The sequence below is a fragment of the Lepidochelys kempii genome, chromosome 4 (genome assembly GCF_965140285.1).
Source record: "Lepidochelys kempii isolate rLepKem1 chromosome 4, rLepKem1.hap1, whole genome shotgun sequence".
In the NCBI taxonomy this organism is placed as follows: Eukaryota; Metazoa; Chordata; order Testudines; family Cheloniidae; genus Lepidochelys; species Lepidochelys kempii.
In genome coordinates, this window is record NC_136383.1 from 54,245,789 (window position 1) to 54,263,091 (window position 17,303).

At 42.4% G+C, this 17,303-nt stretch overlaps 1 protein-coding gene across 1 annotated transcript; it reads left to right on the forward strand.

The window, feature by feature from the left end:
* The first annotated feature begins 87 nt into the window (after nt 1-87).
* Nucleotides 88-14,466, forward strand: REELD1 (reeler domain containing 1). The gene is made up of 6 exons (XM_073341291.2): nt 88-878; nt 2,769-2,991; nt 5,589-5,761; nt 6,907-7,246; nt 7,985-8,048; nt 13,403-14,466. The coding sequence occupies exons 1-6, from the start codon at nt 635-637 to the stop codon at nt 14,036-14,038; spliced, it is 1,680 nt and encodes a 559-aa protein (XP_073197392.2). The 5' UTR covers nt 88-634; the 3' UTR covers nt 14,039-14,466.
* The last annotated feature ends 2,837 nt before the right edge of the window (nt 14,467-17,303 follow it).

Sequence of the window (17,303 nt, forward strand, 5' to 3'; positions counted from 1 at the left end):
CTCTCAGCAAAATTGTTGTGGTTCTGTTGTGCACAGTGGAGTCAGGGTATGTATGTGCTCTTCCCACACCCACTGCCACTGATTCAGAGTCCAGCTTGGTGTGGGCTCCAGGTATCAGAGTGCAGGTGGAGCAGGGACAGAAGATCTGCTGCTACATGGAATCTTTCACTGGGATGGACCTGAAGTAGTTTCCATGGAGCAGCTCTACAGACTTGCGAGATAGATGTTTCCATCTTGCGTACTGCACTGTTACTTGAGGATTTTATACTCTGTGTAGATGAATGAGAACTTGCAGAATCCTTTCTGCTGACACTAATGGTAACAAGACTCGGTACAGCGATGGTTTTCCAGCTTTTTTGCTCTGTGGACAACTTCACAAGAAAAAGAATCCTCTTATGGATCATCCCCCACCTCCCAAACCACTTCTTAAAATGTTCCTTTTTTGTGGGTTACTAGGAAGGGCTCCATGAGTCATGGATAACTTTTTTTTTTTAATTAATTGAAAGGGAATTAATTAATTAATTGAAAGGGAAGTATTATTGCGTGTCTCAGTGAATTCAAAGATGACACATGTGCCGTGCTTACTGATTGTATCTTCCTAGAGATTATTACTTTGAACTTAACCTGGAGTGTAATGCCTGTTATTTTGAATAACAAGGTGGAGGATGGAATGAAAGTCCAAGTAGTTATCATTGGATGGGCATGCACAATCTTGTGCTCGCTTTCGTACACTGCTGCCTTCTCCCATGGTGCGAGTCTTTCTGCCTGTGGTGACATGACACCCAAACATATAAGAGCTCAGCTTCAGAACCCCCGGAACAACTATATCACTGTCCACACCAATATGTCCTTCTACTTTCCAGGTGATAAGGTACCAGGTAAGGAGTATTCATTAACTTTACAACATAGAACAGAGGTGGGCAAATTACGGCCCACGGGATTGTCCTGCCCAGCCCTTGAGCTCCTGGCTTCTCCCAGCTCCTGCCATGCTATCCCCCCTCCCCTGCAGCCTCAGCTCGCTGTGCCGCCAGTGCCCTGGGCAGCGGGGCCGTGAGCTTCTGCTGGGAGCGCGGCTGCCAGTCCTGCTGGTCTGAGTGGCACGGTAAGGGGGTGGGGAGCGGGGGGTTGTAAGGGGCAGGGGGTCCTGGGGGCAGTCAGGGGACGAGGAACGGATGGTGGGATAGGCGTGGGAGTCCCGGGGGGCCTGTCAGGGGGCAAAGGTGTGGATAGGGGTGAGGGCAGTCAGGGGACAGGGAGCTGGGGTGGGGGGAGGGTTGGATAGGTGCAGGGGGTCCTAGGATGGGGCACTCAGGGGAAGTGAGAAGGAGCGGGGGGGTTGGATGGCTGGAGGTTCTGAGGGGGGCAGTCAGGGGTGGGAAGTGGGAAGGGGCGGATGGGGGGCGGGGGCTAGGTTGTTTGGGGAGGCACAGCCTTCCCTACCCGGCCCTCCATACAGTTTCTAAACCTCGATGTGCCCCTCAGGCAAAAAAGTTGGCCCACACCTGACATAGAACATTCATGAAAAAGTCACAGTGGTGCTAGTCGTTCTCTCCTGTTGTGGGTCAAGCAGAAAAATACAAAGCACAGCAGCACGGATTGTGATTACTGTGTACCTAGCAGGGAAGTTTTCTAGACTGCACTTTTGACTCATAAGGAGTAATTATTTAAGAGGAAACTTTCATATCTATAAAAAATACCTGATAGCTAATCTCAGTTAAGACATTCATCTGTGAGTTAAGGAGAAGAGGGATAATCTACACATGGAAATGCCATGAATGAGTTATAGCAGCTCTCCTCACAAGGAATAAATGTAATTACAGATACATTCCATAAATGGAGGTTGCTATGTAAAATATGCATTCTTTTTTCCTCATTGTTCATCAAGACTGAAAGGATTATATTCTGCAATCAGTTACACTTCGGTAAATTCAGAGAATGAAATTGTACATTTCAATGGGGTCTTCTTCAGATTGTCCCCATATTACAGATGCTGGGCCTGAGATAATCCTCACTAAAGTCAATCAGACCCATAGATATAATGGGAAATTCTCACACAGAGAACTTTGTAGGACCGGGCCCTAAGTATTTTAAATGGCAATGAAGAGGAACCTGGCCTGTAAACATATCATCCATCCTACCTACTCATTCCTATTCAAAAGACTAGGTCTTAAACAGAAATGGAGCATGCACTCTTTTGTTCAACAGGACAGTTTAGTTCTTATACAAGAGTTCTTTTCAAAATCAATCAATATGATGTATATATTACTAGTGTATAGATAGCTGTATTTTTCCAAGTATCAACTGATGATTAGTTCATAATTAAAAAAATGACTCAGCCAAAATTTCCATGTAACTTTCATGGGGAAAAAAAAAAGTCAACATTAAAGAATGTTCTGATATTTTCAGAATGCTTTTAGCCAGGATGGGTAAGGAATGGTGTCCTTAGCCTCTGTTTGTCAGAGGGTGGAGATGGATGGCAGGAGAGAGATCACTTGATCATTACCTGTTAGGTTCACTCCCTCTGGGGCACCTGGCATTGGCCACCATCGGCAGACAGGATACTGAGCTGGATGGACCTTTGGTCTGACCCAGTAGGGCCGTTCTTATGTTAAGAGAGAAATGTAGAGGCAAAATGGCAAGCTTGGTTCCATACGGATTCCTCCTAAATTAATCAATTCCAATGAAAATTCCATTGAAAATGATTCATGTCAGAAATGCAAGTGGATGCTGTGGACAAATTTCTTTCTGTACCATGGTTTGTTTTGCAGTGACAGTGAGGAGCACTCGTGATTTCATGGGCTTTTTACTTCAAGCTCGCAGGGTATCTAATGATCAAGTTGCTGGCACTTTTGTTTTCATTCCTCCGGGTTCCAAACTGCTGACTTGTTTTGAAGATGGTGATTCTGTAACCCATTCCGACAAATCACTGAAAAGAAACCTGTCATTTGTGTGGAAGGCACCTGCCCAGCCCATTGGAGACATCAAGTTCTTGTAAGAATATATGGTTCCTAACCTTAGTTCATATCTATGGAAAGGAGTCCCAATGCCCTTACAGTTTGTTTGCCATGTTCAGTTGGGGAGGGGCAGGGAACAGGGGTTAGATATTGCTTGAAATTCACCAAATATTGGAGTAATTTCTCAGCTGCTGTAAATTGTCAGATTTATTGTCTTCAGTGGCAATTTACTGCTCCTTTGTATTTACATAGCTTTCTCCTACTGTTAAACAATTCTGCAGATGAAAAAATGACAGCCTAAATACTTTGGAAATCAGTAGCGTTGTATATGATTTCACTGATTTTTATTTACCTCCTTTAAAAAGTTAAATATAGATAGAATTGTTCACAGAACAAGTTATTGTCTTGCATCAGATAGTAACAGAGAGGACACCAGATAGCCAAGATAAGATAATATAGCTCAGTTTAGGCAGTATAAGTTATGAGTTACACTAATACATATTGCATCCAAAAATACAGTCATTAAAAGAACGCTAAAGTTGCAAAGTGAAATACTCCAGAATTAGGAAATGGCAGCTGATCTGTTGCTGCCACAGGTGTTTAATTGCTGTGTAGCCACACCCCAAGAGACTGAGGACTCCTAGGTTCAATTTCAGGGTCTGTAGGAGAGCGTTTTTAGTAGTTTTAGACCTTTCTTGTCCATCCCCAAGCTTGTCTGTCCTCCTCTGGCAGAAAAGCAGCATGGAAAATATGAACTTGAATGATTAAAGCATGGCAAAGTTATAAACAACTGAATAGAGGGACTTACAATAGAAAATGTCTAACAGTCTCAGTTGTAGGTGGTGCTGCCAGCCCTGCTAGAATACTATTATAAAAGTAAAACTGATTCATAGATATTTAAGTCAGAAGGGACTATTATGATCATCTAGTCTGACCTCCTGCACAACGCAGGCCACAGAATTTCACCCACCACTCCTGCAAAAAACCTCACACCTATATCTGTGCTATTGGAGTCCTCAAATCGTAGTCTAAAGACTTCAAGGAGCAGAGAATCCTCCAGCAAGTGACCCGTGCCCCATGCTACAGAGGAAGGCAAAAAACCTCCACGGCCTCTTCCAATCTGCCCTGGAGGAAAATTCCTGCCCGACCCCAAATATGGCGATCAGCTAAACCCTGAGCATATGGGCAAGATTCATCAGCCAGATACTACAGAAAATTCTTTCCTGGGTAACTCAGATCCCACCCCATCTAATATCCCATCACAGGCCATTGGGCCTATTTACCATGAATACTTAATTACCAAAACCATGTTATTTCATCATACCATCTCCTCCATAAACTTATCGAGTTTAATCTTAAAGCCAGATAGATCTTTTGCCCCCACTGCTTCTCTTGGAAGGCTATTCCAGAACTTCACTCCTCTGATGGTTAGAAACCTTTGTCTAATTTCTAGTCTAAATTTCCTGGTGGCCAGTTTATATCCATTTGTTCTTGTGTCCACATTGGTACTGACCTTAAATAATTCCTCTCCCTCTCCGGTACTTATCCCTCTGATATATTTATAGAGAGCAATCATATCTCCCCTCAACCTTCTTTTGGTTAGACTAAACAAGCCAAGCTCCTTGAGTCTCCTTTCATAAGACAAATTTTCGATTCCTCGGATCATCCTAGTAGCCCTTCTCTGTACCTGTTCCAGTTTGAATTCATCCTTCTTAAACATGGGAGACCAGAACTGCACACAGTATTCCAGGTGAGGTCTCACCAGTGCCTTGTATAACGGTACTAAAACCTCCTTATCCCTACTGGAAATACCTCTCCTGATGCATCCCAAGACCGCATTAGCTTTTTTCATGGCCATATCACATTGGCGGCTCATAGTCATCCTGTGATCAACCAATACTCCAAGGTCCTTTTCCTCCTCCGTTACTTCTAATTGATGCGTCCCTAGTTTATAACTAAAATTCTTGTTATTAATCCCTAAATGCATGACCTAACACTTCTCACTATTAAATTTCATCCTATTACTATTAGTCCAGTTTACAAGGTCATCCAGATCCTCCTGTAGGATATCTCTGTCCTTCTCTAAATTGGCAATACCTCCCAGCTTTGTATCATCTGCAAACTTTATTAGCACACTCCCACTTTTTGTGCTGAGGTCAGTAATAAAAAGATTAAATAAGATTGGTCCCAAAACCGATCCTTGAGGAACTCCACTGGTAACCTCCCTCCAGCCTGACAGTTCACCTTTCAGTAGGACCCATTGTAGTCTCCCCTTTAACCAATTCCTTATCCACCTTTCAATTTTCCTATTGATCCCCATCATATCCAATTTAACTAATGAGACTTTTTAATCAGTAACTCCCACTTGCCTCCTTGCCCATGGAAGCAGAGCTAGTAAAAGTTCTCTTTCAGTTTTTCACCAGCCCTAATTATAATTACACTACATTTTCCCTATGGTTTTTAGTGTGTTTTGTTTTTAATATAAAAAGTGTGACGGGCTAATTTATTAATATTTTTTGCATTGTTTGTTTTTAGGGTTTTTTTTAAAGGCCTTCTGATTAGCAGAATATTATGATATTCTATTAATGGTACAGGGTGACTAAATTCTTGACTAACATATGTTATTTTTGACAGTTTATCGGTAGTCCAGTCATATTTTGTTTACTGGGTAAGGATTGAGTCTGCTATTATATCCCACCAAATACAGAACAGAACACCTGTTGATAGTAGCAAGAAATCCAGCATTATAATGCCAACACCACTGCAAAAACCTACTGATCTAAAAGTAACTGTTACAGCAAGCAAAGGTATGTGTTATTTTACTGACAACTTAGTTCCAGTAGAATATTTTTATGGTATATTCCTTCATCCACCTAACACAAGTGACATAAATTAACCTCAGGGGTTCACTTACATAGTTACTGGGGGCTGATTGAAGTGACAGCACTCATCACCATTCAGGGTCCGGGCTTTCGTCTGAATGATGGTGGCGATATACAGTTTAAAGAGTGGTTTCAGAGTAGCAGCTGTGTTAGTCCGTATCTGCAAAAAGAAAAGGAGGACTTGTGGCACCTTAGAGACTAAAATTTATTTGAGCATAAGCTTTCGTGAGCTACGGCTCACTTCATCGGATGCAAAGCGTGTTGCCAACTTCAATGATTTTATCTTGAGTCTTGCTACAGTTGATGTTTTACTTAAAGCCCCAGCTCCTGGAGACATGAGTTCATGAGAATTTCAGCTTTCATTTAAAACAAAAGAGTTTCTAGCCTTCACAGTTGCAAAGAACAGCATGAAAACATGACCTGAGTACACTCTGTAGATTCAAATGAAAAGAAAAAGAACTCAAAATGTACTTTTTTTTTAAATCTCAAAACTTCAAGCCAGTCTCATGATTTTGGAGGCCTGACTCATGGTTTTTGGATGCTTGGGTGTGGTGTTATTGTCTAAATAAGAGAAAGTTCTATATTTATCGTCAGTGTGACTGTTTGCATGACCTCAACTATGTGTATTGGACAAAAGGCAGGTCAGATGTCGTTTCTCTCAGTTTGGACTGAGCAGGGCTTTTTCAAAGTGAATGAACATCTAGGAAGAGCAGATAACAATTTTATCATTGCTTCAGCTGTCTCAGGTGAGTGAAAATACCTTCCTTCCAAGATGGAGTAAACCATGGATCTAGACTTAAAAAATGAGCCTTGTTTCTGAAAGTATTCAGCATGGCACCTTGACTTTAATTATTTTATCTGAACTTAATTTGGGGAGGGCTTTATTGATTTACTCTCCAGTTTCCATGAGATGCCTAGATTTCTATTTTAGCTTTGTGCTGTAGAAATCAAAGTTATTATTTTTTAGTATATGAATGCAGATAATATATTAATCAATGTCATTACAAATCAACGTTTGAAACAAACAATACAACGAAAATATACTTGTTCACTTTTCTGTGTTTCTTAAGGTTCTACTACACCCAACAGTATTACTATCTTTACTCAGTCTGCAAAATTTATGCCTGCCAGACTGACTAGAATTGCAGTGACAAAAGTACTGGAGCCTGCTTTTGGAAGCGGACAAGACACAGAGCAACTTGATAAGGGAAAGCAACACTCTGAGACCTCTGTGGATTCAGTAGCCTTGAGGGTCAGCAGCAGACATGGAGGAGGGCAAGCCAACAGAAGCAGCATCTACAGTGATCAAAGCCTGGAGCCATCACTTGAATTTCAAGGGCTGGACATGGCGAACATCTTGCGAAGTTTCATTTTACAAGATTATACCTCCAGCCCCAGCACACCTGATGGGTAATGTACTGAATCTGAATACAACTACTTCTCCAAAAGTTATGGAAGGAGTAAATTAGCACCTGTTTCTCCATGGGGCAAGTGGTGCCCATGTGGCAAGCTGTGCATTCCTATTAGGTATTTGCATATTGAGATTTTGAAAATTACTCAGCCCCTTTTGGGGCTGGGTGTGATGTAAACTGAAGCTAATGCAACAATCGGACTCTCTTTAAATAGAGCTGTGGAGAAGTTATTCAGACACCACAGTGATAAGCACAGTACAAATGCCTAGATGGACAGACTAGACTGAAGAGTGTTTAGACTTACAAGGCTCAAGATGTAATAAAAAATCAACTTATATTTAGATTTTTCTAAAAATAATCAAAGAAATTACAAATCTAGCAGGGCTATCCTTCCATCACTGTGGAGAAGGAAAAGGAGAACTGAACTAGTGGATTGCAAAAGTTTGGATTCAATGGGACTTGGGCAGGATTGGGTCCAATAGGCGTCTATATAATTGTGGTGGGGAGGAAGATAAATTTGGTACTGAACATTCTGCATTATCTTATCTGTACAGTACTTGGGTCGGATTGCATGACTGCTGTCTCTATGGGCCCCTCTCATCACAATAAATGTGCATCTCATGAGGCTATTCTAGCGGGCAACATTTTTAATAAAGTACAGACTCTGTTTTTTCATTGCAATTTGTACAGCTAGACCAAATATATTAAACTTATCCTTCCTTTTCCAATATTTTAGACCACCAAGCATCTCAGGTGCTTCCACATCACAGTTGTGTTTGACATGTAAGGAAGATATACAGGTAAGAACTGAGTGGGGTGTTTTCTATTGTTCGGGTTCCCCTAAGACCTCTTCAGTTCCCTAAAAACTAAGTTTGGCTCTAGTCTCATCACTCAGCTTCCTTTATCAGCATAGAATCAAATTACATTTGAGTTGACCGGGCTTAAGCATAGGGGTTGGGTACAGGGTATGCCACACATCCAACCCTATTCCTTTATATACACTTACAGTGCATCACATGATTTGGGATTGGCGTTGTCTTTTTGTAGGAACCAATCCCTGTACAGCATGCTCTACCTACACGCTGTCCATGGACAACTTACTCTTAAGCTCATTTTACATTCTAGGCTTATCTGATCCATTTTTATCTTGGCCATTTAAGTGATTCCCTGGATGTTTCCCCTTATTTTAGCTTAGTACAGACATTCTGTTTCCAGCCTGCTGATCCATTTACCTCCCTAATCCCATCTCCCAAGAAACGAGGCCTCACCCATGTCCAATTACTCACATCAAACCAGGCCTGCATCTGCTGAAATGGAAAATTATTGGAAGCAGGTGGAAGTTTTAGCAGCAGATGACAATAAAACCTTTTGCATCTTAACAGCAACATGTGTTCTGAATATGCCACATGTTACTAAAGCTATTTTAACACTGTTAGAGTTTTGAATGTTTTCACTACCAGTAGAGTCATGTGCCTTGATTACTAGGAGTTCAACTGTAAAATGATCTAAAAAACCTTTTCACTGCATAGCAATGACATGATTTTAAAGTGCAACAATTTGAGATGTTTTTGGTTTAGAACCCTGCATTGGTTGCCATGGGGAAGCTGGAAAGCTCCTTTTTCCAGTGATCCTGTTTCTAGCCCTGAAAGGCTGACATATTAAAGCTGTCAGTGTCTAAGACTTAATATGGTCTGTTCTGAGTCTTAGGCAGTTGTGGCACCTTAGAGACTAACCAATTTATTTGAGCATAAGCTTTTGTGAGCTACAGCTCACTTCATCGGATACATTAATGTATCTCACAAAAGCTTATGCTCAAATAAATTGGTTAGTCTCTAAGGTGCCACAAGTCCTCCTTTTCTTTTTGCGGATACAGACTAACACAGCTGCTACTCTGAAATCAGGCAGTTGTATTCTTTTGGGGGAGATGCCCCTATCTCTCTATATCTATTGTGACAAAACGGCTTATGTTGGTATGGTGGGCCCCGTGCTTTTCTTGGCAGGGGGCTAAGACATCACCCCTTGCCGCAGCTCTTGGGGTGGTGAGGACCCCGCTAGTGGCCCAGGAAAGTAGTAAAGGAGGGAAGCAGGGGAGGGGTCTGGGTTTACTCTACATTCTGAGCCTGAGCCCCAGCCCCTCTCAACCCCTGCGGGTTTCTTACCCTCTTCCCCCTTGGGTAGGGTTACCCTCGGTCCTTAGAGGCTGGGGGAGGGAGTCTCTCTTACTTCAGTTCTCTGGTCTTTCAAGTCTCAGCAACACACCTCCAAGCTCCAGTCCTCTCTCCTTCCTCACACAACCTGACTGCCTGAAGCAGGGGGTTTTATTAGGTTCCTGACAGGGCCTTTATTGACTACAGGTGCTCCGATTAACCTGCAACAACCCTTCCTAGTCTACAGGGAACCACGCCTTAATTAGCCTAGGGCTTATATATTTCCCCTCTCCCACTGCTCCCTGGCCCTTCTGTATCACACTATCTATCTCTCTATATATGAATGAATTAATGAAACAAGCCTGACCCAAAGCCCCATATCCAAGCATGGCCCAGAGATGGAGCTATGTTAATCTGTATTACCGCTGAGCACTACCTGTGTTTTCATTGCACACCACTTCTCGCAGTGATCTTTTCTTGCAGAAATGGATGAGTTTACTGCTTTGTTTTCCTGCTTAGCTTTAAACAATTTGCAAAACCTAAAACTCTTTAAAAGAGTTCTAGTTTACCCCGCTGTAAATACTGACTTCAGAACATATCCCATGGTCTGGCTCATTGACCCACATAACATATAGCACATGCACAGCAATTTACTATTCCTTTGAACTCTGAAACAACAAAAATAAACCATAATATATAAAGTGCTCACATAAATTTATCAGGAAGTACAGTAAGCTTAAACAGGCACTCTGGCATGGGAATGTAGCGCTTCTGAATGTACAAGGACAACTTGGCTTTGTTTAGGCAGCTAAATGCCCTACATCTTGTTTTAAAGCAAAGTACACCAGCTAGAAACATTTCAGGTCATTTCCGCTCTCTCCTTTCAGTATATGTTCAGACATAGTGATGAGATTGTATGAGCTGTTATTCTGAGCTGTACCTCTTAGAGGGCAGTCAACATCCTGAAATCCTCTTTAGCCTGAATGAGGTGTACAGACCCAGGCAGTGGGGCTGATTCTGTTATCGCTTACTTTGATGTAAAACAGGATCAACTCCATTGAAGTCAAAGCATTTACACTAATGTAAAAGCATTGTGGGCGAGACTGGATTCAAACCCATTGTGTTTATGGGTATCTGGCCTGTTCCTGCTTTGACCAGACAGCTGGGGTCACCCTAGCCAATTTGTGAAATGCACTGCTGCAGGAGGCCTCCAACTGCAGCTTGTTACTTCAGGTGCAGCATCCTCCTTCGGCAGCCAGGGTTTGCAGTGGTGCCGCCGGACGCAGCTTTTGCTTTGTTTTGTGCCTGCTGCTTCCTGCTGTCTCCCTGGTGTCTCTGTGCTTTAGGGGAGGCAGAAAGCAAGCAGCAGGGAGAAGAGCTGATTCTAAGTACAGCGCTTGTCCCATCCCATACAAGTAGCAGCATGTTTCCTCCTCTCCCGTGTTTCAGAGATGGTAGGATTTAGGGACGATACACTGAGAACAAGTGTGTGTGTGTGTGTGTAATTGGAGACAGCGTCTGAATTGGGGGTTTGGATAAACTAGGAAAGTTATGGGTGGTGGATGAACTGAGGGGTCCTGCATGAATGGGGGGTGAGGTGAGGGCAGGGCCTGAACTGAGGTGGTGGCAGTGAGGGCTGAAGGGATGAACTGACAGAGACTTGGAGAGGTATGAACTGGGAAAAGGAAGGCCTGGAGAGATCAACTGGGGCTGGGTGGCTGGAGCAATGACTTGGAAGGGGACAAACTGGAGATTAACTAGGAAGGAAAGAGGCTGTTGGGAGATGCTGGGGAAAGAAGAACTGTCGGGAGATAAACAGGTGGAGCCTGAGGTTGAGGAGGATAGATGAACTGGGGACCTGGATGGGAACTAGGGCAGGAGATGGAGAGGGAGAGTGGATTCGAGTGGGGGACAAAGGGAATAGAGAGGTTATGTGGTAAGAGGGAGAACACTACACAGAATACAGAGAAGGGGAGCAACAAGGGACAATAAAGTCCCGGGTCTTGGAGGTAAGAGGATGCCATAAGGAGAGAGAAACATGGGAACCCAGAGAATCAAGGGAGAGAACAAATGAGAAGTATTTAGGAGAATCCAGAAGAGAAAAAGGAGAAGAGAGGGAAATAGAGGAGAGAGCAGTGAGAAATTGGACAAGAGAACAGGTGCAGTGGAGTCAAAGGTGAGATAATGTGGATCATTTGGGCAAAGGGGATGGGCAAGAAAAAATGAAAGGAGAGAGAAAGAAAGAAAAGGAGAACAAAGGAGAAGAGAATTTTACAAATCAGGAAAGAAAGGACAGAATGAATCCAAAATGGAAGGAGAGAAACAAAGGGTGAAATAATTGAGGTAGGAATCTGCAGGAAAAGACATGTTTTCAGGTTAGTTAATTGTAGTGAAGAAGCGGCAAAGAGACCTGTGGCACCTTATGGACTAACAGACGTATTGGAGCATACGCTTACATGGATGAATACCCACTTCGTCGGATGTGGGTATTCACCCACGAAAGCTTATGCTCTAATACATCTGTTAGTCTATAAGGTGCCACAGGACTCTCTGCTGCTTTTACAGATCCAGGCTAACACGGCTACTCCTCTGTAGTAAAGAAGTCTCTGCATCCCATAGTATTTTCCAGGTAGATAGCCCTTTTTCCATTTGGGGGAAAGGACTGGGCTGGCTGTTCCAAGTATCTGTGCTGTATTGAAACTGCTAGTTAGCGACTCTCGATTCTGCAGTTTACTCACTGAAATTCTCGTTTGCTGTCTACATTTTACTGTCATATTTACCTTCTTCAGTGGTAACCTCTCCCACAATCTGAGCTATTGCTGTCTATCCCCTACTTTGCCTCACAGCTCACCAGGACTCCTGCCAGACTGGCTACCCAGCAAGCTGTTTAAACACCCACTAATGACATCAGAGGCCAAGAGCTTTTCTGGTGTAATTGATGGATGTGCTAAAGAGCCTGCTGGACTGCTCAAGTTCCATAGAAACCAGCTAGTAAGGGCCTGATCCAAACTCAAACTGGTCACCCATAGACACCACTGGTTCTGGATCAGGCAGCAACTGTGCAATGTGAAGGTAAGAGTTCAGTGTAGGTCTCAGATTCATTTCTTTCAGGGGCATCTCTAAAATCCTCAGATTGCCTCTGCAGTCAGTCTTGATTAAGATCTATAGTGAAGTCTAGGCTAAAGTCTAGCCTGGGGTCTCATTTTGTGACTGCTAAAACAAGGTGCTTTGAAACAAGAAGAAACTGAGAAACAAGAGTGTTAACAAAATACTAATTCACATTGTTTGGGATGGTTCAGCATTATTTACAGGTGGTAGTTTTCCAACTGACAGTGCAGCATGGGAAAGCAGGCAATTTTAGGCCAGGGCTGGGTTATTGAACTTTAAAATCCTATGGGGCCTTTTCCTTTTATTTAAACAGTAGCAAAGGGGGAGGTAAACTAAATTCTTCCGTGACTCCCCTGCCCCAAAGGCCTGATCCAAAGCCCAGGAAAGTTAATGGGCATCTTTCTGTTGATGTGGCAGCATGATCCTGGCATTAGCAAAATGTAATCATTCGGTGCGCTCAGGTGCCTATTTTACATTTTTGAGCAAGATAAGTTAAGTGACTGTAGGCCTGGTGAAAGGTGCCAGGTACCAGCCCCAGAAATTGGAGTCCTTTATACAGAGACTGGCACCTTGATGGGGTAAGTTTCCTACTCTGCCCTACCAACTTGCTTCCTCTCTGAGCAATGGGACCAGCTGAGAGTGTCTATTCCATCTATGGCATTCTCTGATGAGATATCAAGCAAGGGTGTCAGTTGTGTCCATTAGGAACTCTGCTGAATGCACCAACTCGTTTCACAAAGACCAACAAACAACCATTGGCTATTGTCCTTGGTTATTCCCAAACTAGGCGGCAAGGAGTCCTTGTCCTTGAACCAGTGGCAAGGAGCTGAAAGAGCCAGTTAAATCCCACAAGCTATTTAGACTCTCATCAGATGTTTTGTCACATTTTTGCTTTTAAGGAGATTGCTGTGAACTCCAACCAGGAGATGACAAAACCTGTGTTGCATGCTACAGCTTCACTTTCCACCCAGCTTTGGTACACTTACCTGCTTGCAGTTCCAGGGACAGTGTCACAGCATAGAGACAGGGAGGCTGACTTGGATGTCTCCAGCAGTTTATCATCAGCTTCGAGGCGGATGACAGAGAGGCGGTCAGTGACAGAGAAGGCTTCAGCAAACTTCTTGCTGCAGTCAGAACAAGCAGTTTCCGGAGGGGAGGAGGAGAACCAAGAGGAGGTTGCTGGGAATACACTTCCATGGGTGACCAGACCCATACCTGACGCTGCTGTTCCTGGGAAAGGAGCAGAACACCCTAGAAGAGGGACACAATTCATAGCAGCCCAACTTGGCATTCTCCTTGGCTGTACGGCTGCCCTCGGCATGGCCCTGGCTGCTGGGCTGCGCTGCATCCATGCCCAGTATTGTCACAAGCGAACAGAAGTGTCCTTTAGTGAACCAGACAATGATGTCATCACAATGAGAGAAGGTGGGGAGATGATGCAATTCAGGAAGATACGGGAAAACAGTTTTGTCCTGGTGCAGGCCGAGTACAACTGGATCAGCCCATCAGGCAGTGGAAAAAAGACAGTCATCTAAAAATACCTGAAAATCCCACATAGTGCTTTATAGATTAGGTAGCGTCATATGTAGGGCAAATGGTAAAAATTAATCAGAATGTCTAATGTGAATACAGGAAGCTGTTGTAGTGTAGCTCCTATATATAAAACCATCTCAGTAAATATACTCGAACTGAAAAATGATGGAAGTAGATGCATGTTCTGATCACAGGACAAATGCATGCAACTCAGTTACAGATGTTATGAAAATCAGATGTTCTAAATTACAGATGCTACGAAAATATAAGTAGACGTATTGTTTAAAGTGTTACACTTAACACAATAAATATTGTATAGCTACTCATTAACTGTGCTATTGTAGCCATTACATTTCCTTTGTTGCCTTAAGGTATAATCAAAAATAGAAATTATTCCACTGCACTTTGGTGTCGTCTCTTATTTATTCTCGGCAAAAGTTTCTGGTGTCTTATTTTCTTCTTCTAGAAAACAGACAAAGGTAATCTTAACCTCAGTTCTCACTTAAAACTTCATATATTTTGACTGTGTGAGAGAGACTTCTCAAATCAGTAAAATATTTGACACTTGAATTCAAGTTCCTATTCAAAAATACAAAGAGATGACATGTCAGTTGAGAAAATTGATCTGAAGAAGGCAGCAGCTGGCTGGCATTATTGAAGAGATCTAAAGGAATGAAACACACAGAAGTAAACACTAGCTTTTGGGGAGAAACATGTCTCCTTGCAGGTGTAAATGGAAAGAAAACCTTTCTTGTCCATTTACACCTGATGAGGAGACATGTTTAAGGCTAACAGCCAGCATTTCCCTTTCCCCTCCCCTCAATTCAGTTCAGTGCTGCTATTGAGTATCCTCCTCAGGTCTTTCCAGGGAACCCCATCTTTGTACTCTGAACTTTAGCAAAACTTTTCTCTGATTCGGATTGTGCAGGCAGTTAGGTGCAGTTAGGTGCAGGCAGCTAACAGAATGGGCACTTGGACAGCGTTATGCTCTTAACATTTTCAGAATAAGATGTAGGTAGAACAGCTACATGAGCAACAGCAAATTATTTGTATAATGAAGCTTTGAATAAGCAAGCAGTAACAATACCCTGGAAGAATGCAAATTTTAGAGCATGCTTACGTAATTTTGCCAGTAAGAGTCCCCTCCTGCCTATGCTTCTAATGTAGAGGTGTCCAACTGTTCCCTTACTTAGGGCCATGTTGGGAGCTTATCAGAGACATGTTTAATTTGCATTAAATGAAGCCCATTTACATGAAGGAACAGCCCGTGAAGAGGCCATGTCACAGCATGCAATGCTCCATCTTAACCTAAGCAGACTCTGCCAGGACCTGTATGGGCCACACCTCTTTATTGAAAGATGAGGACGCAGGCAGGGTGTCACCTAGAACTCAATGGATCAGCCCAAGACTAACTGTACCATCTTATCTTTGATAGTGACCATGAGACTGATTATACTCTGACTTACACTTTGTACAGTTTCATTTTGCTTTGCACACTGTCTTCAACACTGATGCCTGGGGGGGGGGTAAGTCAGCCCAGAAATTGGTCCAGCATGTGGTTTCCCAACTATCCCTATTCTTGAAATGTGATGAGCATAATGGATTTAGTTTGTTTGCCTATACATTCGTATCCTGCTTCTCTATGCAGAAGGAGTTTGATTTTTGCAATACTATGATCAGTGGTGTTAAACGTTGCAGTCCATAGGTGGCCAAATTCTTCTGAAACCAACTTCACACGCACAGTGAACTAGAGACACAGTGGGTGGAGAAAGGTCTAGCTCTGTGGAACTATCCAAATACACAAAAACTTATAAAGGTAAACTTGATAGGCTGATTTCAGAGTAGCAGCAGTGTTAGTCTGTATTCGCAAAAAGAGAAGATGCATCCGATGAAGTGAGCTGTAGCTCACGAAAGCTTATGCTCAAATAAATTTGTTAGTCTCTAAGGTGCCACAAGTACTCCTGTTCTTGATAGGCTGAATCGTTCTTTATTATTACAAGGAAATTATTCTAATGACAATGCCTACATCCTTTCGCTGCAGAATAAGCAAATCTTGGGTATAAAACACTTATTGTGAAATATTTTTGTTGCAAAACTCAGTAAAAGCTGTTATTAAACAGCACTCATTGTGAAGTGAATGTTCTTACCTTCATTGTGTTAGATGAGCAGGATGATTATACATTATCTATTAGGGGGAAAAGTTCATTTGTCCCACATGCAGAACACTTTTTCTGGTATATCCAATGGAGGTTCTGTCCTATGTCACCCTTTAAAAAAACCCTACAACTTTATATAACCCAATATAGGTGAACTGTAGTTTCTAAAGCTGACTGTATTCAAATCATTGTTAATGCATCCAAAAAAGTCCTAATTAACTGAGAAAATAGGTCAACAAGCTAGTAAATATTTAAACAACTATCACATTTTATTTAAAAAGTTTCCTATGACGGCTTAGCAGTTTATGAATAAATTACAAATGCTTATGTCCTCTCTCACCATTTCTCTGCCTGTCTATGTTTTACATTAGCAGATAGTTATAGCTTAGGAAGCTTAACCTTCCCACCCCCACCTTTTAGCAGGTTAATTGGTGAAGGCGAAGGACACCAGAGTTGGGAAAGATTTGGTGGAGACCTGGGCCAAATCCTACTTTGTTACAGTCACGCAAATCCATTTTTTATTAGTATTGTAGTAATACTTGCATTTTGGTAGTGCCTAGGAATCCTAGTTATGGACCACGATCCCACTGCGTTAGGCACTTTACAAACACAGACCAAAAAGATGGTCCCTGTCCCACAGAGCTTGCAAACGAAGCAACTGTCACCCTCCCCACTGGTTGTCCACTGCGATGGTTGGTGGTGAGATTTGCACACCAAGAGTTCATCTAAACGGATACTGGGAATGACTAATGTGAATATGTGCATTTTGCTAGGCCCCTGAGGAGCCCATTGTTTTTGTGCTTCTGAATGTTTCTTTTAATATAATTTCTGTGAAAAAGGGTGTTAGTATGATTATTAATAATTGAATCTCTAATATTTAATACCTACATACAGTGCTTTTCTTCTGTCATCTACAAATATCAGTACATTAACTTCTTAATCAAAATGTGATTTGAATTTTAATAAGTGAAAATTTATTTTCCCCTCTCTCAACAAACTGCTGATATTAACATGGGGGGTGGCAAAAAACTTGAATGTATGCCTTTGACTTTATTTTTACTACAGGATCCCAATGCTTAAACCACAAGTTGGCAGAAGGTGGTCTGTATGT